General features: G+C 37.8%; 1 protein-coding gene across 2 annotated transcripts; it reads right to left on the bottom strand.

Annotated features, from left to right (window-relative positions):
• Positions 1-1260: 1260 nt before the first annotated feature.
• LOC137395237 (polypyrimidine tract-binding protein 1-like) lies at positions 1261-23417 on the bottom strand. 2 transcript variants are annotated; one of them, XM_068082089.1, is made up of 17 exons: positions 23296-23417; positions 22215-22325; positions 21980-22001; positions 21576-21686; positions 20868-21041; positions 15790-15930; positions 14215-14307; positions 13884-13935; positions 12591-12649; positions 10563-10779; positions 9558-10204; positions 8124-8157; positions 4622-4714; positions 3301-3401; positions 3058-3179; positions 2475-2613; positions 1261-1974 (listed from the first exon to the last, which is right to left on the bottom strand). In XM_068082089.1, exons 2-17 carry the CDS (start codon positions 22241-22243, stop codon positions 1900-1902), a joined length of 2109 nt encoding a protein of 702 aa, XP_067938190.1. In that variant the 5' UTR covers positions 22244-22325; positions 23296-23417; the 3' UTR covers positions 1261-1899. The 2 variants fall into 2 exon arrangements, with proteins under 2 accessions (XP_067938190.1, XP_067938191.1); XM_068082090.1 differs by having other exon boundaries at positions 23369-23414.
• Positions 23418-23536: the final 119 nt, after the last annotated feature.

Here is a 23536-nt window from a genome sequence, read left to right as displayed (position 1 = left end):
TATCACTTGATAAAAGTAATTGAAAATGAAATTCACTAATTCATTGTTGTGCTAGGATTTCATGTGGTTGCAGCTTGAGCTCTACCACCACCGTACTACTTTGTGATGTGCTAAATGAACTTCCACAGCTGATAATTACATTGAATTGCATTTCTTACATTTCTACCGCACAGGAATCACTAGGTGCTTAAAATAGTGTTTTTTACAAAAAATAATGAAAAAAACTATAAAAACCGGTTTTTTCGGCTGGTTTAAACGGAGCCAACCCTGCCTTACAGTGTCCACAATTTTAAAGATTGACTTGCAACAAAATTCACATGACAGTTATTTGGTATCAAAAGATTCACCATGTCTTACTCTGTTGTGTTGTAGGTGCAAAATATGTGGAAATGTGATTACAAGCTCTTAAAAGCTAAAAAATAAACAATTAATCGCAGTCACACGAGACTGCCGTAGTTTGGATTCTCTTTCCAAAATGGCTTAAATGTGACGTAGTTCTAGGAGATGGTTTCTATTTACACCTTTAAACAACCTCATTCGTCGAAATATTTTCACAAATATACTTCATGCATTCAATAAAACCATGTCTATTGTTCTTACGCGTCTATTTCATCGTCATTGTAATGCTGTCACTTTTAGCACTAACCGAAAAAACTCATTTAACTTTTTAACCTTAGCTCGAAGGAGTACATATCAGTCTGATAATCATGACAAGCCTGTCATTCACCAGTGATAATTGAAAATCGCTGCAGAATTTGCGAAGTATTGGGTCATATGATCAGATTACGACTAGGCGATTAGACCAAGTCGAAACAAAACTGTAAAGTAACGAGCATCTATATTTGATACGGGGTCTTCGGTGAAACCCGAAGTGTTTGTCATAAACTAGTGCTACGATAAGTTTTATATTGAGCCTTTTATTGGCCTTTCAATTCACGTGAGAACATCACGCGACAAAACAATAACCAAATTTAATGACCACGTCAGAGAAATAAACATTCCAATTTGCGGCGGCTTTTCATTTTTTAGCTTTTAAGAGCTTGTAATCACATTCCCACATATTTTGCACCTACAACACAAGAGTAAGACATGGTGAATCTTTTGATACCAAATAACTGTAATGTGAATTTTGTTGCAAGTCAACCTTTAAGATTGCTATTATAAGCCTGCTAAACTTTGCTAATCTTGCGTTGTATTTTATTAGCCTGTTCATATGTATGACTGATATATACTAACATTGGGAGAAATGATACCATCTAGCAACATGAACAAGCTGTTTATATTTTACCTGGCAAAAAAGTTGGCACACTCGATCTGAGGCTGCGTTACTGAACAATAGCGTACCTGCCTATCATGCATATTAAAAATGCTATCTATGTACGTTCCAACAATATTGTCAAATGCACGACTACAAACTTTCAAAATGGATTTAGGTTTCAAAATGAGTAAAAAAAATTCTGATTGCAAATTCTCAAATAAAGCAGAGGATTGAAAAACCCAGTCCCTGGCACTCAACGCAAAATATGCGAGTGTAAAAACAGTTGAATAATAAGCATAATAATGATAATAGGTACGTATATGCTAACATGACAAAGAACAGCAGTAGCGATGAGATCAGTTTTAAGTCGCTGTAACTACAAAGTCTTAATGTAAACAAAATGATTAGTTATGATATTGCGTAGAGCACAATGTGTAGTCAAAAATGATTTCCACGCAAAACGGTAAGCAGACAAAATGCTGGTAGACTAGATTCGCTATAAATGATATGATCGACATAACGATGGCTGGTACAAACACTGGCCTGTGATGTACAGTCTGTGTGAGCATGACTAGTAGCTTGACTAGCGGCTTGCATTTCCTCATCTTGACAGCCATTGTTCTCTAATATCCAAGAGATTCTTACGACTGAATGGGCGACTTGGAAAAGGAGACGCGCATATGGTGTGAATGGTTCAAAGTGAAATTGTGCATGCCCTGAAATAAAAGAATCATTACTTATACTAACTAAAAGGAGCAACTGTATCACAGTAATGAAAATAGTAGCTGCAGAAACTGCGTCGATCAAGTAGTTTCAGTGTTGAGCACTTAACCCTAACCGAGCTGTTGAAAATTGAATTCGCCCGTAACCAGAACACGTTTTACTATACCCAAACTGAGTCCTGCTTTATCTAAGGCTAAATATCACGGATTAGAACAGAGTGCTGTGATAAGACTTTATCCCGGCACCCTGGCAGAGATTGTCAGCACCGAGAATAACTATATGCTATATATGCACAATTATTATAAAGTGCCAGAAGGTGGTTGAGTGTTGGTCTACCAAACTCAATGTTGCAAGTTCGAATCCCATACAAAGCAATGTTTTCCGCAACCTCTGAATGTGACTTGAGACAGACGGATGATCACAGCTCTTATTACGGTAAAGACAGTTATTACGGTCTAATGAACCTGGACAGACATTCACAGGATCTACTCACCATCAGAGCCTCCACTCCTTGCATTATAGAACCCATCTGAATGAGTGCCATTCTTCTGTCCTTGACAAAAAATTTGAAAGCAACTACTGTGCCGTAGTTTGAGAACTCTTTGACTAGAGTCTGCTCTTCTGTCGGCTCACTACAGTATAAAATGAGAAGAGAATCAAGTGAAAACAGCGAGAGGCTATGACATCTACTATTCTTTCCACTACCGCCCTTGTTATCCTAAGGTCTACCTTTAAATCTGGTGTAACTCTTGAGCTGCTCGCACTAGTAAATAATTGACCCGATTCCTTTTTTATTATCAATTGACCAGAATGACTGACCATCAACAAATAAAACCTCTTCAATTTTTAAGGATTATTTTAGCATGATAAACCAAACTAGTTTTATTTCATCACAAACAATGATTACATTTGTTTACAAAGACCATTGAAACTACCAAATTCAAAACACTGGAGTTAGTTTGCATTCTTTTTTCACAAGCAATCCTAAACATATACAGTTACTAATTTCTATATAAAACTCATATCGACAAATGAGTTCCAAGCTAACTGTACGCTGTAGCTCTAAGTTTACTTACGGCAGATTAGCAAGATGGAGGGTGGCGGAAGGTGCATAGATGTTGGAGAGATTTCTAGTGCCAAGTTTCCTGTATCTGTGTAGATCTGAGGTTGTATAGTCCTTTGTTAGCCTTTGGCCTTCCTGTAAATAAATGCAGCGTAATCAGCACTTACACTCACCGCTAAGGCTAAGGTCACCATAGCCTTATTCAAGTCTGGATCAGTTGAATATTTCTGTATTGTTTTTTAACAATTTTACCTACCGGACTAGCACCATCAGACGGCATCTGTATTGTGTTGTACTTGGACATAATGACACGAACTTCAGTCTGCCAGAATGTTACCTTGTCCAGATAATTGCAAGCTGCAAAACAAGGACATGGTCAACATAGTAACTTTAATATACAGCCAATGTTGCACTGAAACTATTACTCAGCCCTTTAGTTTACTAGTTTTTAACTAAAAAGCTGCACGACTCTTTAACAATATGACCTTGTGACTTAAGCTTTGACTTCAGTCTAAGGAAAGTAAAATAAATGCAAACGGTGTAGATGCTAAATGACATTGTGCCATTGTTCATCACACAAATTTAAGCGAATACATCAAGTTTGATTAAAATTTAGACCAACTTGAACTAGCAGATATCGACAAAAATAAAATTGACGATTGACTCGGCTGTGGTAAAACATATACGAAATATCGTAGAGCAATAAATATGGCCAACATTTTACGGACACATGAGATCGAGTCATCTATCGTTGCTACTGATCTTGATACACCATTCACATAACTGCTACAGTTAATTTCTTCAATGCTCACTGACACGGAAACACTAAACATATATAGTATTGAAAAAGATCGATTTTGTGAAGTGCCATAGACTAATTAACAAAAATATCACACCCTTACATTTTACTGGAACCACTCTTTCCGACGATCGATCCAATTTTAACCAATTGATTAGGTTTCTATTTTTAACGGAAGAATTTGTGCCAGACACTCCTGTGTGTCGCCATAGGTTTTTTTTAGTAAATTATAGTATATAAATTCAGCTGTTGAGCAAGGGATCAGGCCTTACCATACTAGTATTATCTAAACAGCTAAACTCGTAGCTAAACAGTGCAGATTTAAAATGGTATTTTCTTCATCACTTCCGACAGCTATTTTGGTCTGGCCATGGAACATGTATGTTAAGAACAGACAAGGAATACTCACAAAAACTTTGATGAAACCATGTAACCAAAAGCTAAACAAGTTGATAGCGTTAAAACAGAAGAAAAAGTTTAGTAAACCTATTCTGCCTTGAAATAATTTTTCGTGAGCATACGAAACCATGACACGAAACTCGTTTATCTATTAATTGGTACAACTGTTTGAGGATTGCTTCGCATAACCTCCAGTATCAATACATTTACAGTACTAACAGTTATTCAGGCGACGATGCCAAAGGCTGTTTTTTACAATGATTAGTAGTTCATTGGATTATTATTGCAAAGTAACACGAAAAGCTAAATGGTCAAGCTTCACACTAACAGCCACAAGAGTAAGCAGCGATAAACTAAAGACCAAATACATGACAATTACCTGAGATTGCACTGGCCTTATCAGCGTATTGGATGAGAGCTGTGTCCAGCCTGTGATAGAGAATCTTTACTCGCATAACATCGCCGTACATCCCTGCATACAATGACCCAACAAACTTACCGTATCTTCTAAACAGTAATCCAAGAATAATGGGAAAGCAAATTATGAGAGAAAAGCATGTCATGACATATAAAGAAGTTCCACAACAAAAGTATGAACTTCTTTACAAAGACAACTAAGTTAGCTGCCATTTCCCTTATGGAATTGGCCCAATTCCCTTATGGAATTGGCAGAAAACAATTTAAGTTCTAGACTCAACGATTCCATCAAGTTCACCAAAGAGCTAGGACATATTCCAAGATCTAAAGTCTTTAACATCACCTGCCTGACAGTACTTCTAACCAATAAAAGTGAAGGCTTTTTATATGCTATTGGAGTTGCATCGCCATGCAAAGATTAGATACAGCTAGGAATGGTCTGGATAACTAAAAAGTACTCACCGTAAAACATTCGTGTAGTTTTTTAAACTAACTGCAACAACAAAGCCTCATTATTATATCACACGCCTTCAATTTTTTTTACAAATTACTCAGTTTTAATAAAATCTCTTCTAGCTTTTGACGCCCTTGATACATGGCAATATAAAGAAATAATGGGTTGAGAGAATGAAGATGTTGACAACCAAAACAATCTGTCTATTGATTAATTTTGTTTATAGATATGGACCATCCTAAAAACCGATTAAAATTTAACACTCCTATATGCGACTGAAAAAAGACTGTCATCTCAAAAAAGAAAATTTTTTTCACTGAGGCCCTAAGCTGTGTAGCTATAACAATTTAATGGTTATTGTTTATCCTGGGAGTTAGACATGATAGCTAAAATACAGTAGGCACTTTTACAATGTAAATAATCCATTCTAGGATCGTTTACGTTACAGTCAAGAAAAAACTTGACTTTTTTAATTTGTGTGCTGTACCGTTATTGCAGAACTATTAGTTTGCATCGAAAAGTTTTCTCCTTTCTATGATCAATCTCACTGGTTTTTATAGACCATGAATGTGATAATTTTCCAACAAGTTGATGAGAACTGCACATTTTCGATGTACGGTTACATCGATTTTTAATTTTTTTTAAACAGCAAAGTCTATTCTGCAAAGTAAAACTAATAACAAACATTTTGCACGCGTAAGGCAAAACAATAAGGCAAAACAACGAGATATTTTTTATTATAAAAAGCGGTTTTACTTGATTGGTAGACCGACGCTGTAACACCCGCACCAATCGATCGCCTTTGTATTTATGAGCAATTGCGCAGCTATCCTATTCTCCTTTTTGTCTACATATTTAATAATCCATTACAACGAACTAAAATGTTAAGTTAAATTAAGTTAAGTATAATGTGAAAGTTATAGATAACGCTATACGCATGGCGGTTTTTCTTTCGCAATGCCACGAGATAAACATTAAATTAAATTTGAAAACTCGCCTGACTTGACACTTTAGGTCATATGGAATTTTTTATGTAGTAGGAAGCAAAAACTTCATATCAAATTTCCATGTTATCTGGAATTTACGTTTTAGGAGCGTCTACTGTACTGGCCAACAGTGGCTCAATAAAAATTTTATCCAGAAGCTGTGGAAATCTCCAACTGACGCCCACAATTAGATTGACCGACTACCATAATTTAGATAGTTAAAATATTGAACGAGAATAAAATTAGTTTGGGTACCAAAATCGATTAAAACCGAGATCATAAGATGAAACTTTTCGCAAAAAATGCACATAAAAATATAGAAAAAGCTGCCGTCATTTTGCTATGCGAGACTGGCCAGGCTTAGGAGAACATGGGCCATGGTTAGTATTGTTTAGTAATATCAATCAATATACAAATTCAAGAGAGAAGCAGTCCTGATTTCAATCACCAACATTCATGGAATCAGCACTTTACACTGCGAGTAAGCATAGACAGGTATGGTGAAGTGCTAGACAGGAAATGGAAGCTATCTCCTTTAGGTACCACCAATAAAACCAAGCGCCAAAGCTGATAGTCAGAATTTTTAAGCGAAACAGATCAATGGCAAGAACACGGAGGAATAGATAAAAAAGTAGGCAATTAGACATTGAACGTTCTGAACGCAAGTTATGCCTTCTTCGCACGTATAATACAGCGAGTTATCTCAGATTCCATACCACTTGCTACGCAATCATGGTGTGAAATTAGTGATATTTTAGGAGTTGCCCACCCAATTATTTGCTTATGCTGACAGACATTCATCAAATAAACTAATCTTGACTAGAAAGATGTTGGCCAGCAGATTTGAAGCATTTTTCCTCAGCCAACCAATTAATATGGCGACTGTCTCGAATGAATCATTTCCCAAATATTGAACTGTATGAGCAAAATCGGTGCCGTGCCATCTCCCATGTTACCATATTTACAAGGCTAGAAATAGCCTTGTAAATATGGTCATTTACAAGGCTATTTCCTTATAATATCCTGATAACCATGTCTTCTAACCATGACAATGCTTGCGGCCTACAATTACCTGTATCTGGTGACATTCTATCTACAGTTCCTCTCACATATAGATAGATACTATTGGACAATTCGAGTGTGATAAGTAAACCCGTATGATTTTACCATTCTACTCAATCGTAGAACTGAGGCTGTCTATATGTAGCTTGGAGGTTATGCATATATGTTACGTATTGTGTGATATTGTGTATATTAATACGTATTGTGTACAAGAATTATTCCTTCCACACAATTGCAAGATAATTTTAACAGCAATATCCCACAACTTGTGGTAACCTTCAGAAGTTCCTTTGGAAAATTTTTTGAATCTTGCTTTCAAAGGAAGATGTAAACTTTTATGAGAGGTAAGCTGCAGTACGTATCTTGAGATGGCTTGTGGAAGCAATGTTACATTTGGTTTTAGCGCAAGATCAGAGGTCGAAATCTGGGGGAGGAGAGCAATACCTACATTTACTAATGACTGAGAGATATCTACGGTATTTATAATAAAAAAGACCATCGAGTTTGACAAAATAACTGCCTGGCAAGATTCGAGCCAAACAAATGCAAAACTAAAAGAACTCCCTAAAGTGAAATGTAACAGACGACCTCAAGCCGTGTTCCGTAACTGAGTTGATGTTGAGTAGGAGAGGACATCTAACTGCAAGTTATTTGTACCACTTTGGACTTGCGTAATTTGCTAAGTGAGGTGCATCTAGCTTTTGCCATGCATCCCGGAGCGACTCGATAGCAATCGTGCTGGTTACGAATACTACATACAGTGTAGGCTACGTGAGAAAATGGATGGGAGATTTTCACAGCAACTCTTTTGAACCTGAATTAAGTGGCCAAAAAAGAACAGAGTGAAAAACAGTAGGCAGCAGAAGCGTGGCCATGCACGAGGGTAGAGTCAGTGCCCTTAAAGTAATCAAGTGTTGATATACTAGACAATTTAGAGATAAATAGCCATACCACACACGTACCGAATAGCGTGAATAGAGCGTCAGGACTAACTTTCTGTAGGATACAACAGCAGTGAAGTAAACGGGGGGCAGACGATTGCGGGTGCGAGCACATGGAGCACCAACCCGTGTATACCGTAGAAAACAGGTGGTTCAGAGAGCCAGAGTTGGAAGGGGTTGGTAAAGAACCACCCATCATATTAGGTATTGGCAGCAGCAGTCGTTGATAATAATTCAGCAGATTGGTGACAGTGTATAGCAAGTTAGGTAGAGTACATAAAAGAGAAAAGAATACATATTGGCATAAGCATAGATCTACACACATTTAACATGCAAAAGGAATCTGGCTAAACTAGACATATCTATAGTAGTCAATCAACAATATCGCAAACATAGGAAGAGCTACTTGAGTAAGCATGTACGACGACCAGGGCTGGCAATAAGCAATACACAAATTGCATCCGCACATGGCTGCCATTAGACTGGCTCATGCTCAGGGTCCGGCATTGCATCATGCGTGTCCGAGAAGCCATGGAGAGAGCACAAAGAAAAAGAACAAATGGCTCAATGATATATAAATAAAACTCAAACGGAAGGGTTGAAAAAAGAAGCCACGAGCCAAAGTAAGAGCAGCCAATAAAAATGATGACAGGCATTAAAAAAGGAATGCCTGTTCTACTGGTGGGTTTTCGTGTTCATCAGCAGTCATATGGGTATTAGTAGAAGCTTAAACAAAGATGCAAAGTATTAAAAAGTAGCTGCAACTAGCTGCATTCTTCCCATCGACAAAACTAGTACCTAATAACAACACCACATCAATGCAAAACACATCTCATCATACACGTACCACCCATCTTCACACGAACACCGCCCATCTTCACACGAACACCGCCCATCTTCACACGAACACCGCCCATCTTCACACGAACACCGCCCATCTTCACACGAACACCGCCCATCTTCACACGAACACCGCCCATCTTCACACGAACACCGCCCATCTTCACACGAACACCGCCCATCTTCACACGAACACCGCCCATCTTCACACGAACACCGCCCATAGGCACACGAACACCGCCCATCTTCACACGAACACCGCCCATAGGCACACGAACACCGCCCATCGGCAGACAAGCATCTCACGACTGCATAGACACCACCATGTAGCATAAGTACTGTCCTTCAGCATAAGCCTTACCTACCAACACAAGCATAATTCATCGACAAATAGCGTCTGCAACCGAACCGTTCCCTCCTAGAGATACAGCAGCATACCACCAGCGTCAGATATCAACAATTGCCGAAGAGCAGCGTAGGTGTCTTGTAATAATATTGAGGATTATGAGCGCACAAAACCCACAACCAATCGCCCACATAAGCGCATCTGACTTCAGCTCAATTACTGTAATCGCTCAACATCAGCTGTAATCACAACAAATTCACAAAACATACCTGAGCGTTGAGGTTGGAGACGAGGACAACTGAATTGCCAGCACTGGGAGGAGACGGCGAACCTACTTCACCGGCAGCCATATTGGCTGGTGAGACTTGAGACATGAAAGGAACAGCTTGGTTCATGTACTGCTGCTGCATTAACTGTTGCTGCTGCAACTGACTCAGCAAGATCTGTTGATGTTGCTCAGCCGTTGGCAGCCCTATCTTCTGATTGGTCACTTCTTTGACTTCCTGCTGAGGGCCAGTGGAACCGGTGTTGGGCAAAGCCTGTGGTAACTGCATTACATTTGGGACAGAGATATGATGGGTGGGATAAATAGAATTGGCTGAACTGAGAGCAGGCATAGCAATAGGTGCAGCGAGTCTAGTCCCTTGCAGGCCTAGTTGACTCATGATGATTTGATGGAGGTGTGTGGAGGACGAGCTACTGTCCGCTTGCTGACCCAGAGAAAGTCTGGCTGGGCTGAGTTGAAGAGCTCTGAGGTTTAGAGGAGTGGCTGCCGACACAGGATTAGGTGGATGCAAACCAAAACCTTGCATCATGGCCGGATTAACCCCGGAGAGCATTCTAAATGGTCGAAGACCCTTCATCGCAGGATAAGCATTTACCATAGGAGTGGCGTTGAGAGCTTGCGGTACAGGCACTATAAACATGAACGATACGTCAAATGGTGTGCTTAAAATAAATATTTGACTCGAATTGTACAAACTTCGCTACAATTCTTTATTAAACCAAAGCAAATTAAATATTTACTGCTACACGGTGATAATCTGTGCTAATTGTCAACTTGATGAAACTATTCTTTCTAAGCCTCAACAGAATATACTGCTATTAAAATAACTAGCCGTACCAATCTTGCCATCATATAAGCTATCCTATCATTTGTAATGGCACATAAGCTCGGTATGTATCAGCAAAAGAGATATCAACGGGAGCTGTAGTCTTACGATGGTCTTTAAGGAAAGATTTGTGACGCACCAGAAAAACCATAAGGAACTTACAGCACATGCCGACGGGCCCGCTGGCCAGACCCGCCATCTGACCAATAGTGGGAGGAGCAGCGTCGATGTGAGGCGCACCACCCTCCCCACTCGGCAGATCAGGGTTAGTGAAGTCACGGCTCTTCTCATTGTTATACTTGACGTTGATGCTGATCATCTTGCTGAAGTCTATTCGCAGCATGCAGCAGTTGAGAAAAATGTTCTTCCCATCCAATTCCTAGACAGTAGCGGAGCCTTATAGGGTGGTGAATAGCGCTTTCACATCAATCGGAGATTTTATTTACTGAGTTAATGGAAGATGAATCAATGCAATAATATTTGAGAATGAACTTTCTATCTCATTATAAAGATCATTACAGAGACCACTATAGAGATCATTATAGAGATCAAAACGAGATACAACCAAACCTCTACCCTGATCATGTTAACATAGTAATTTTCAAAGAGGTAAGATTGGAGCAATTATTTGACTGCATCACAATTTTCAATATACAGTATTTTGAGATTTCTCAAAACATTGCAGCTTCGTGAATGAAATTGAAAAATTTGAAAAAAAAACAAATTAAACAAAATTTCATAGTTAACTTCCTCCATTGATATTAAATAATGTTTTTTTATGTATTTCAATTGTATTTCAAAACCCTCCCGCCTCTAACTTATCTACGTGAATGAGCATCTACTTCTGTTCGCTTCTCTCTACAGTGAAATAACGACCTGTCTGCTCTTTAATGATTTCCTTTTTTTTACATTTCTCTTATTTAAGTAGTGTATCTGTCTTGTTAAAGGTTGAAATTGTTGTCAAAATACTGTCACTTTTTGATATGCAAAATGGAATTAACGAATTCAGGATTATTCTTACAGAAACAATTGTTCCAAAAAATTTCGATCTCAAAAAATATTTCAGCACCATTGCAGTAATCCAAATGGCTTGTAACCCTATTTGAAAAGTCGGGTTATGACCGCTCCCTGCTCAGAGTTTCAAACCATCAAGTTATCACAACATCACGCCAACTATATACCAACATCCTTGCCTATTTACGAAAAATATTAAATGGTAGTTTGGCCGCTCTCGATACGCCTACACACGATCCAATGACCAAAATACTGCATGTCTCAACAGCACTTGGGCTATCCAATCATGTGACCAACCCTCCCACCTATAAATCAATATATGCAAGCATAACTTGCACTTAAATGAACGCCAATCAAAGAACTAAGATAACAACACCCATGAAGACAACCGATTGACACAAAAGACACGCGCTGTGATTTGCACTATAAAAGTGCAAAGGAAATGAGATACAGAGAGATTCTGAGAAAATAATTGTTATTCATGGGTGACTGGCTATAGACAAATGTGTAACACATGGGTAAGGCTGCCCTGCTTGAGGGATGAGATTTAAAGTGCAATTTAAATAAATGCCTAGGGTAAACTCTAGGGTAGAATCTAAAAAGCCTACTAAATTCAAACACAGCCAAATCTTATGGCCTCCAATTATTACTGATGCTAGCGGATCAACTCGCTCATGTTGTTATTCCTTCAAGTACTCGCGGGCACAGTTTCTTGCAAATCAAACTACTGTGTAAAAATAGCTTCATCAAAGACCATTTTGTTCAAGGACAAAGTGACTGCCAAATGTGTATTACACAGGGTCAACCAGCACGCTTATTTGCAACTGGATTCATTTCTTAATGGTGTTTACATCAACCCAATTTATAAGGATTGTTTATGTTTAAACATTAAATTTGAGCATAGAATGTCATGTTTCATCTTACGAATAGTAAGATGAAACAGTGGAATAGTAATCTAGTGGAATAGTAAATGGATGATTACATATGAATAGTAATCATCACGACAAGCAGTCTTTAAATTTTAAAATACCCTTTGGTAAGACACCGCTTTTAAAGGAAAAAACTTTCGAAAATCACAATTTCCATATTTTTGCACAATTGCATTAATTAAAGGATGCTATAGAGAACCAGTCTTCAATAAATGATTAGATAGTAAAAGGAGTTATTTCCACTTACCTGTTTGGCTCTGCCCGCTGATTCTACATCTGACATCTGCACCAAAGCTTGAAACTGATCTACGAATAAGCAGTGGAACAGATGATGACAAAACACCAAGGTCATCTGAAGATCAAAACTATGACCTATTTCCCAATATAACATATGTCCCCGCGTATACGCTTATTTCTCATATGAGCCGACCCTAGAACAACAGCTTTGGAAATAAGGGAATTTAAAAGAATTCGCATATAAGTTGACCCCATAAATCGTAACACGTCGTACGTACCTATCAAAGCAAAGTGTTATGGTAATGGACAAATTTTTGCAGGCTTGACACAAAGCGTTTCTGATTGGTGAGTAGTCGTTTAACTAGCCTATCGGGTCTCCGCTTAATCAAAAGAAAACAATCAGCTGTTTGCATTTCCCACTGACCTAATTTCGCGTAGGTTTAGCTGCGTAGGTTTCAAATTGTAGGTCAATGAATTTCTGATGATTATCTTTTGGGCAATATAGTAGCAGTAACAGTATTTATGTTTAACAGTAATACTAATGCTGTAAACTATAGTAATAGTGGTAACTCGTCTCCACCATGATAGTATGAAGAGGACAAAAAGTGTTCTAACTGATTCCGCAGCACATTTGTAGCCTTTTTATGACACCAGATTATGTATGACTATGATAATTAATTCAGTCAAATGTTATGACAACTTATGTGAACTAATGCCAAATATTTAATTGTCTCCATAAAAAATTTGGTAGCGAAAGAGTTAATTGTAGTGGTAACCACTATTGTTATGCTGTACATGCTGTAATAAAGGTTGGAGCTGTTAAAATTAAGTTAGCATGTAATTTCATTTGCTGTCAATCAGGTATAAGCTGAACCCTTTAGTTTGGTAAACAATTTTTGCTATCTAGAAGCTGCTTATATGGGGGATATACAGCATACTACACGCCATCCAGTTACTTTGTTTACCAACAACATGATATAACTGACTCATTTGGCACTGGGGAAATATCCTGTCCTTGGCAAGAAAGCATTAGAAGTATAAGATGGGGAGCTATAGCTCTAGTTCCTCAGTCTCATATCCACCATCGTGTACGAGTAATATCACTGTTTATATACTGATTGAGTTATCATGTAAATTAACAAATACTGTTTACCCACAACAGGTGTGCACAGAAGTTTATTACTTCGTGTTACTGTGATGGGGCATGGCTAGATATCTTTAAACAAACCATATCAGCAATAACACGGTCATTGGTTGTGATAGTCTCTAGACATGCTATAGAACGGCAGCAACTCGTACTTACTGTTTTTAGTGAACGTGATTATCTTCAGCACAGTGCCAAACCTTGAGAACAACTGTAACAGAGAACATCCCATAAATGGCTGAGCACTGAAAAGTGATCAACTTGAATTGCTAAAACCACGGCGCATAGCCAAACACCGAGAAAAACTAGCCAATACTTATATGAATGCTATATAGAGTTCAAGGACATTACGTGGTAGCAAAGGCAAACATATGATGACTTTCACAGCGCACAGAAAACGATCTGGATTATACTGTTCTACGATACAATCAGAAAACAGCAAATTAGATATTTATAGTATAGCCCTAAAATGGAAAGTAGAGAAGGTAACCTGATTGAAGAGGGCGAGACTGACAGGCACAAGATGGCTGTCAACATTGACATGCAGTACAGGAGTTGGCTTCATTCCATTCGCGTGTGATCGCTGTGAAACAGAATAAATGCACTAAAAAGCCAACTAGAAATGAAACTAAACAATAGAAAAGTACAAGTACACGTAGAAGTAAAAAATCATGCCTGCTCCATCCATAATTCTGCTAGGTAACGCTGGTTAACACAAGAAGTAAATGATAACTTTGGTAATCTACACGCGAAGCTATCCAGATGGTCACGGCCAGGGAAAAGCTTAGATTATGCCAAACCACTCAGCCGGCAGCACGCTGACTGATCAGCATAAGCAGGATCTTGAGTTTGCCTACAGATGGTCAATATCCTTACTTCTAGTCAGCTCTGAGCTGCCTATGGAAAGCTACGAGAACGTAAGCGGGTAATTGGGGTTCACTAAAAACTGGAATAGTCGATCGTTCAGAACAACTTTCGGCTATTGGTCGATGAGAAACTTGATCAACAATCAGAGTAAAAAGGCAGTTTGCTGCTGTTCAATCTCTCAACAGATAGATCACCCAATGAACGCAAATTAATGTAACAATGAGCAATGACAATGCGCAGTAACATTTGATTATCATTTGTGTGCAACTCATCTCAATGATGACTAAAACTATGTTACTACTGTTACAAAAATTTCATTTTTGTAACAATAAAACTCGAGTCACTGGTAAATTTCTCAACAGTGTACCAGCTAATAATATGATCAGGTAAGTTGATATTACTGTCTTTGGATATCACTTACTCAGAATGGCTGTGGTCACAATACAGCTGTGGTCACAATACAGCTGTGTTTAACTGTGCGGCTGTGTTTAACTGTGCGGCTGTGTTTAACTGTGCGGCTGTGTTTAACTGTGCGGCTGTGTTTAACTGTGCGGCTGTGTTTAACTGTGCGGCTGTGTTTAACTGTGCACCTGTGTTTAACTGTGCAGCTGTGTTTAACTGTGCAGCTGTGTTTAACTGTGCACCTGTGTTTAACTGTGCAGCTGTGTTTAACTGTGCAGCTGTGTTTAACTGTGCAGCTGTGTTTAACTGTGCACCTGTGTTTAACTGTGCAGCTGTGTTTAACCATTTTGAGTGAATTTAAATCCCATCCTGGCATGATTATTAAAGGTAAAAAATATTTTCATATAAAATCGATTTTTATGTTACTTGCAATATTACAATTTGGTTTTCAACAAAAGCGTAGGCATGCTTTTTGACTTCTATGATGGTACATAAGTTTTTCATAAATATTATAAAAGTATTAAGCAGCTGCAAGATAAATTTTAAGTAGTTTTAGCGGTAATTTGGTTGCCATTCAACTCGACAAAACGATGCTTCACCAAGCTGTATGCGTCAATATTTAGTGGAAATTTTGCCCGAGACACGACTGAGCCTCCGCCAGCAAGCGGGTGTATGTATAGGAACAACATACAAAAGTATGAACATTTTAAAGAAAATTATTTGAAAATCTGAAGCCTGACCTTAGTAAGGCAAAGGTAACACACATTCAGACAAAGAGGTCAGGTGTTGAGAGTACCTGTCCGGGTTTGAGTTCTGTGTATGTAGCAGAGTATTGAAGCTGAACTTGCTGGTTCCGTATGAGGGCAGGCGAGTTGTGCTGCTGGTGACAACGTACAAAGCTCATGGCTTGCTTAAGATCATGCATCTCCACAAAAGCCTAGAATAGAACCCTAGAGTGTATTGTATAAATCATTTGCATTAAAACTAGATACTAGATCACACCAAAAACAGTCGAGCTTCCACCAGAATCTCTAACAAACTAATGACAAGCTAAGACAATCTTATTAGCGAACGTAATGTGGGACTCCACATATTTTAATAGTCTGCTGTAAACCTAGAAAATTTGCTTTCCTACATGCAAATCTCACCTGGATACAAGACCAATCAAATACATGTATTAAGTATATATCACGTATGCATAATATTAAACGTAAACTAACAATAAAACAATTATAAAACTTCTATTTGAACGTTACTCTAATAAAACGCCAATATAGGGGAATGGTTGAGACATACAGCGCCATGACGTTCAAATAGAGGTTTTACGGGATATATTATACTTGCAGACATAAAATGTTGGAGTAAAGCTTTTAAAGTTGCTAGTAACCTTCACATAGGAAAATATATTGAATTTATCAAAAAACAAAAACAAAATTACACTAGTTATAGTAGCAATACCATCAGCTGCAAGATTGTGGTTGGTGGGAGTATCATTGAAGGAAATCAAATCATAACTGGCCCCGCAATAAATTGTAAACAATTTTAAGGTCCAATGACATGCTGAAAAACCAAAAACAGCAATTCTGAAATAGGAATTCAATTTAAACAACTGCTTGTACCTGTAGCAGAAGACGATGATATTAAACTGCTAGTTGCACCAAAATCAAGCATACGTCGCTAATGTGAGATGAATGAGAAGAATATGGATGCTTTAACGAAAGAAAAACTGCAACATGTCTTCTACAAGACAAACAACAGGAGTAAGATACAAGCATTGCTCCAAACTGAGAAGAACATAATGTGAACCAAGTTGTTCACTGCTGTATCGATCTTCTCATTTCCACTGGCAAGTTCTGGCCCTAGCCATCTAAATAAATAATGTCCCAACCAGCAGCAGAGGTAGAAACTTAGTTGAAAACAGGCTAGAGTAAGGCAGCGAGAGAACATTTAACCAAATTACAAGACAATCGGATATATCAGGTGTCTTTGAAAACAAGATGCAGTTGTAATCTAATTGTATAATAATAAAATATCTTACATATAATCTAATTGTTGAGTTATTTGAATATAGGTTGCTGTGCCAGTGACACAGAGTGGTCATAAGAAACTGCTATAGCTACTACTATGAACATGTAACAGCTGCTATAGCTACTACTATGAACATGTAACAGCTGCTATAGCTACTACTATGAACATGTTACAGCTGCTATAGCTACTACTATGAACATGTAACAGCTGCTATAGCTACTACTGTGAACATGTAACAGCTGCTATAGCTACTACTATGAACATGTAAGGATAAGATAGGTTTTTCAACATTCCCATATTATTTGTATGCTAACCTCACACTTACGTTTCATCGAATGACTTCTGTGATGTATAACAACTTAAACATCTTAGACATTTTACAGTCTACACTAACGGAAGATGTTTATCGGATAATTAAAAGATTACCACTATTACATCTGCTATTACAGATGTGCAGTGATTAGCATGAAACCATTGAATGAAACCAAAATTGATTTTAACAGATGGCCATGTTACTATTGATCAAGGCAATCACATAGAGCCAAATTTCAAATGGTAAATGCGGCGCTTTCAGATATAAAAAAAATACAGGCTCATTTTACAAACGAGGTTCATAATGTAATTATGCACATAGGGGAAGGTAGGGAAAGTTGGGCCCGGGTACATATGTGGAGTTGCATTTTTTGCTTATTTTCTTTAGTTAAGTCACTGAGAACATAGTAGGTCAAGGTCATTTTTCTACCATTATTTAGTAAGGAACATTTAGCAAGTGAGTGTGTTATTCGACATTTACCACTATTTTACATCAAATGTAAACTTTATCAGCCATGCTGTACTGTACGATTTTGGTAGAAAAACAGCAGTAAAGTATGTTTGTGTAATTCAGAATGACTAGTGGCTAAAATATCACATTTGATCCAGTACTTAAACCATAACTGTCACATACAACTTTTATTGTATTTACTAGGTAAATCAGACACACTGATTTTGATTTTGTACTTAAATAAAGATTGGTCCACTAACTTTCAGAGTAATGAAGGCTTTTTTACAGCATTTCGGTTTCGTAAACAACACGATTGGCACAACAAGCTGCGTCCATAAATACGTGACCATAACCTAGCTTTTTAAAAATGGAAGTTAGAGATGTTAAACCCGATTTAGAATGAGAGAAATGGATGTCTGAAAACCCATTATTATCTAAATTCAGCCTTCAAAATAAAACCTTTTTTTTCTGAAAGGTAGATAAGCTATTTAACATTGCATATTTAAAAATGGGCTCAAAAAAGCGCGATAACAACGCCAGCTTGTGATAAAATCGCACTTTTTGAGCTAATTTTTCTGGACGTTTAGCCTATTAAACATCATGTAACAAGCTACGAGCAATTTTAAATAGTTTATCTACCTTTCATAAAAGACAGATTATTTTACAGGCTGATGTTAGATAATAATGGGTTTTAAGACACCCATCTCTATTATTCTAATTTGGATTAAACATCCCTAACTTCAGTTTTTAAAAAGCTTGGCTACGTCACATATTAATGGGCGGAGCTTGTTATGCCGATAGTGTTTTTTTGGAGACGAATATTGAAACGCTTTAAAAAGCCTTCATGACTTTGAAGGTTAGTGGGCCAATCTTTATTTTGAGTAAATCGGAATCAGCGTGTCTGATTTACCTAGAAAAAACGATAAAAATTGTACATGACAGTTATGGTTTAAATATCTGCAGCTGCTAGAACCAATATTGAGAATAAGTTCATTTTGTTTTTAAAAGAAAGTGGGGCAAGTTGGGTCAACCTTGGCTGGGCAAGACGGGTCACTGGCCCAACTCGCACCGATAAACTTTTATCGATCCTACACATTTGTTGACATCTCTCATAGATAATAAACCGTAGTTTTGACAAATACAAGCCCAAGAGATTAAGTTTTAATACAGCCGATATAGTCTTCGCGGTGAGCTGTCGAAGTCACAGGCACCACATAGAAAAGCGAAAATAAGAGAGCTAGAACTGCGACACTAACTGATACTCCAGAAAAGTGGCAACTGAAAAAAAATCTTGAGAAAAACGAACGAAAATGAGAAATCTGAATGCAGTTTTATCTTCAAGCTCAAATGAAGAATTCTTGACAGACAGCTTGATTGGTTGAGACAGCGATTCACCAGCGACAGAGACTGATAATGAAAAAAGGGATAAATCAGTTCAGATAGGAATGTTTGTTTCAGCAAAGTTTGCTGGAAAACACCAGGCTTTTGTTTATATTGCAATGGCGACAGGATGTGAGGGATTGGATGGTAGATATTTACAAAATGGTCCCATTAAGGGCCTCCGGTAGATTCCAACCAGATCATTCAAGTACTACGAGTCTAAGTGCTTCCTTATCTACTGGAACAACTACCAGAACGCTAGGAGGTGTCAGCTTCGGTGACAAGATACATTGAGATATGAAAGACATTAATAATACTTTTAACACTTAATAAAGATATGCTATAGTTTATTAATAATATTAATTATGCATAATATTACGTATATATGTGCATGCACGTAGTAATTATATGTGAAATATATTTAAGTGTAAATCCAAAATATCCAGCAGTTGTAGTCGCAAAGCTTTACTGTGTCATAAAACTATTCTACTGAATACTTTTTACATTGACCCAACTTGCCCCATTGACTGACCCAACTTACCCTATTGACTGACCCAACTTGCCCCTTTGACTGACCCAACTTACCCCATTGACTGACCCAACTTACCCCATTGACTGACCCAACACTCCCATTGACTGACCCAACACCCCATTGACTGACGCAACTTACTCCACAGCTAAGTTAAGTCAGGTAACATGACAAGTTTTCAAACAAGTATTTTGTCATGGATTAGCCATGGTGCATTTACAGTAGGATAGAACACTCACTAACCGATTTACAGGCAAAATTATAAAATTTTTTAGTTTTTACCTTTGTTTTACTTTGCATAAATGCGATTTTTGACCAAACTTCCCCCACCTTCCTCTGTATAATCTCGCATGTTAGCATATCTCATATAAAAGTTGATCATTAAAAAGCTCTCAAAACATAGAATTTTGCACAAACTTCTGATTTCTATAGCAATTAAAACTGGTACTACAATTAATTTGTTTGTAAGAATTAACCCTAGTATGGTCTCAACACTATGGTACGTTATGACTAAATAAAACATCGGTGATACCGCATCATCTATCTAACAATTTGCCTCATTTCACTATCTCTGTGTAGGGATTAGTTTGAATATCAGCTAGTATGCAACTATTTACAGAATACATGAACTATGATGCTAAATTTGACTCGGTGATCTTGTGCACCAATTTTAACTTTGCAAGACGTCGAAAAGTAAGACTTCATGATGACTAAACCATTGAATGGCAACTACACAAAGATCCCCCATGAAATTAGCCATTGTGTGAAGCATTGCTATAACAATTTAGCCTAAGCACTTATTGATCGGCCTCCCACACGATAAATCTGTTGATCTGGCTCGAGAGTACTGCAGTGTTCCGGGACATGTATCGAAAAGACAGAAGACAAAACAGTCTCTCGTGGTTCTCTTTCTAACTGATGTGAACCAAACTATCCTGTAAAGGAGTTGATAGTCACTATGCTAGCATAACCGATGCCGCCGGAGCAGATCTTACTGCCAGTTATGGGGGGACCCTGGCTTAGAGTTACCCTGGCTTGTTCCTATCTGCCGAGTCAGAAAACCTTCCCAACTAGGATTCTTATTGCACATCAATACCACAATGAACTAAAACACAAACAATTCTACACACATCTTGATTGTTCACACCGACATAACTATGACAGCAAAACACACCTGTCGTTTATTCCTCATTAGTATGAGGTTAGTAACTTGGCCATGGCAGGCAGCCAACTGCATTATTTCTGACTCTGAAGTATCCTGTGGCAGGTTTCTGACATGAATGACACGAGAAGGGACAAGTTTGTCGGGTACCCCTCCAGTTATTTGGCTTTCATCAGACATCCTGACCTGAATAAAGAAATGGAAGATTGTAAGAAAAGCAAGGTGGCCATTGAAGACGGCTAGAGAACAGTAGGTGAGCATATAATAAAGGGCAGGCTTCTCAGAACTACGCTGCTGTCATGGCATTGGGGTAAACACTCCTCATGCACGCCAGGTTATCATTACCAGCTGTCATTATTGGTAAAGCTGTGACTAGCTGGCCTTAATAACAAATAACCTCATGACACCTTATCTACCTGGGCCATCGCGTTTTCACATAATGCCCTTTTTAATTATGGCCAGAGAAATATTCTATTCATCAAATAGAAGAGCATAATCTTGGCTCCGCTTATTAATTCAATGAGGCTTGTTTACTACAAAGAGCTAGCTGCTAATCACGTAGTGGCTACCTAATCTCTTCAAGCCGACAATCCTAAGCTTATGACATTAAAGAGCTACCATCTATTGGCTACTCGCACTGATTGCTCTGTATATGTCATCTAGGCTGCCACTGATAAGTACCGCTGACTGCAGCATGATCAGGTCGTTCAGAACACTCACCCTTTTGGCGGTGTAGTTCTCTGTGTCCGATTGTGTATCGGAAGCAACAGTGTCTGTCGATGGAGATGTAATTGGGTTACCAACATACTGTATCATATCATCAGCAGTCCGCTGTACAAGAGAGACAGACGCAATTAATATTATGTCCAGGTAACCTTCCTATGACATTGAAACACACAGGAAGTACAATCGAACTTGCATTAGATGTGAAAGAATGTGCAGAGCCTTCCGAACCAATGTGTCAATTCCGAACCTTCGGAATTGAGGATATTGTTAAGCATAACACTGAGCACTTGTCATCCAAAGGGCATTTCATTAGTAAACATTTTAAACCAAGACTAAGCTTGGTGAAGACGATGAAAACTAAATTTAGTCGGAATAAAACACACAAGTAGTAATCATACCTTGATTCCAGAGGACAGTCCACTAAAAAAGATGAAAATAGAAAAGATTATTTCAAGTTTGATAAGAAATTCACATGATTAACAAGCAGTGTATAGATAGAAAACTACAAGCTAGACAAACTTATTTAGCAACAAAACTGTATATAATATGTGTTTGTGCTTGTTGCAAACAGCAAACACAAATATCAAATAAATTATTGTCCAAGAGAACTGTAATTGTTGTTGCTTAACTTACCCAGATTGATTCTCTATGTTTTTCAACATCTTTGAGCAAGTGTTAGAAAGCAAATTAATTGTCCACCATGCGCTGAAGCACTTTCTATGGACATCCAACCAGAACGAATTGCTAAACAAGAAAAGACAAAACCTGTAACACAACAGCTTAGGAACTTATAAATAGGAGCAGCTGCTTATAAATTGTATTTACACCATCATTAGCTGTTTGCAACAATTCAAGAGTAGTAACCAATTTAAGAGTAGGAAAAGAAAACCACGCTCGAATTGCCAGGCAACTCATGAATAGAAAGCTGGCACTAATTAACTATTAGCCTTACAACGGCTGTAGAGGGCCACACTATAAATTCCTAGAATGTGAGCTATTGTTATGAAACTCTGTTGGCCACATTTTAAAGCCCCACTACAGTATAGAGCCTTACTAAAACTACACAATACTCAACAGTTATAATCAACCAACCTTCACTCGAGTTGCAATCACACCTTGCATTACAATGTTCTACTAAGTGAAAGCTATGAAACAAATTCTACTTATTGACAATTACTTCTAAATAAGATTTTACACCACACTGTCGCACTAAATATTATAAACTAATAACTCTAATCTTAATATAAAAAGTGATTTCAGACCGCAACTGTCGCTGGTGCGCTCTAAACACACGAATAATTAAACACAAAAAATTAAAAAGCGTGAATTTGCCTTTCAACTAATTCGAACTGTTTCAATTTATTCAATAAACTGCTTACACTATCGAGCACTACTTAACACAAGAGATGCAGACGATATTGAAAGAGATAAAACTTCTCTAAGCATGTCTCTTATACTTTTAGCTCGTAAAGAAATTTCACGCTTGAAACCCACAAATTTATTGATCACAATTTAAATTATACTAGTTGGACCGGGCAATAAATATTATGGCGTAATAAATGTTGTGACAAACTAAAAGCTAAAGTAGTTTTATACTCGCAAATAATATTGACTGTTTTCATCCAAATGGTGACTTTCACTCATTTTTATTAAATCCAAACTATTGTCAAGCAGAACAACTAAGTCATTAGAAGTATATTAAGGCTTGCATTACCTTCCTCAAGCACAATTGTTTTACGATAGAATGTCTTATACAAATTCGCACCAAGCGGATTCTTCTAACGTACCAGCGAACTGAAGAAAATTAAGAAGACGGTTCTTTGTTGTTTATCCGAGAGCACATGCGGTTAGCAAAATTAGACAGCAGCGCTTATAAGTATAACTGTGCTTTGTGTTACTGCAGATATTACCTGCTGTTGTAAATAATATAGCTATAAAATAGCCAATCGATTATC

Source organism: Watersipora subatra, chromosome 4 (genome assembly GCF_963576615.1).
Source record: "Watersipora subatra chromosome 4, tzWatSuba1.1, whole genome shotgun sequence".
In the NCBI taxonomy this organism is placed as follows: domain Eukaryota; kingdom Metazoa; phylum Bryozoa; class Gymnolaemata; order Cheilostomatida; family Watersiporidae; genus Watersipora; species Watersipora subatra.
The sequence above is the reverse complement of the archived record's forward strand: the minus strand, read 5'-3'. Positions and strand labels throughout refer to the sequence as shown.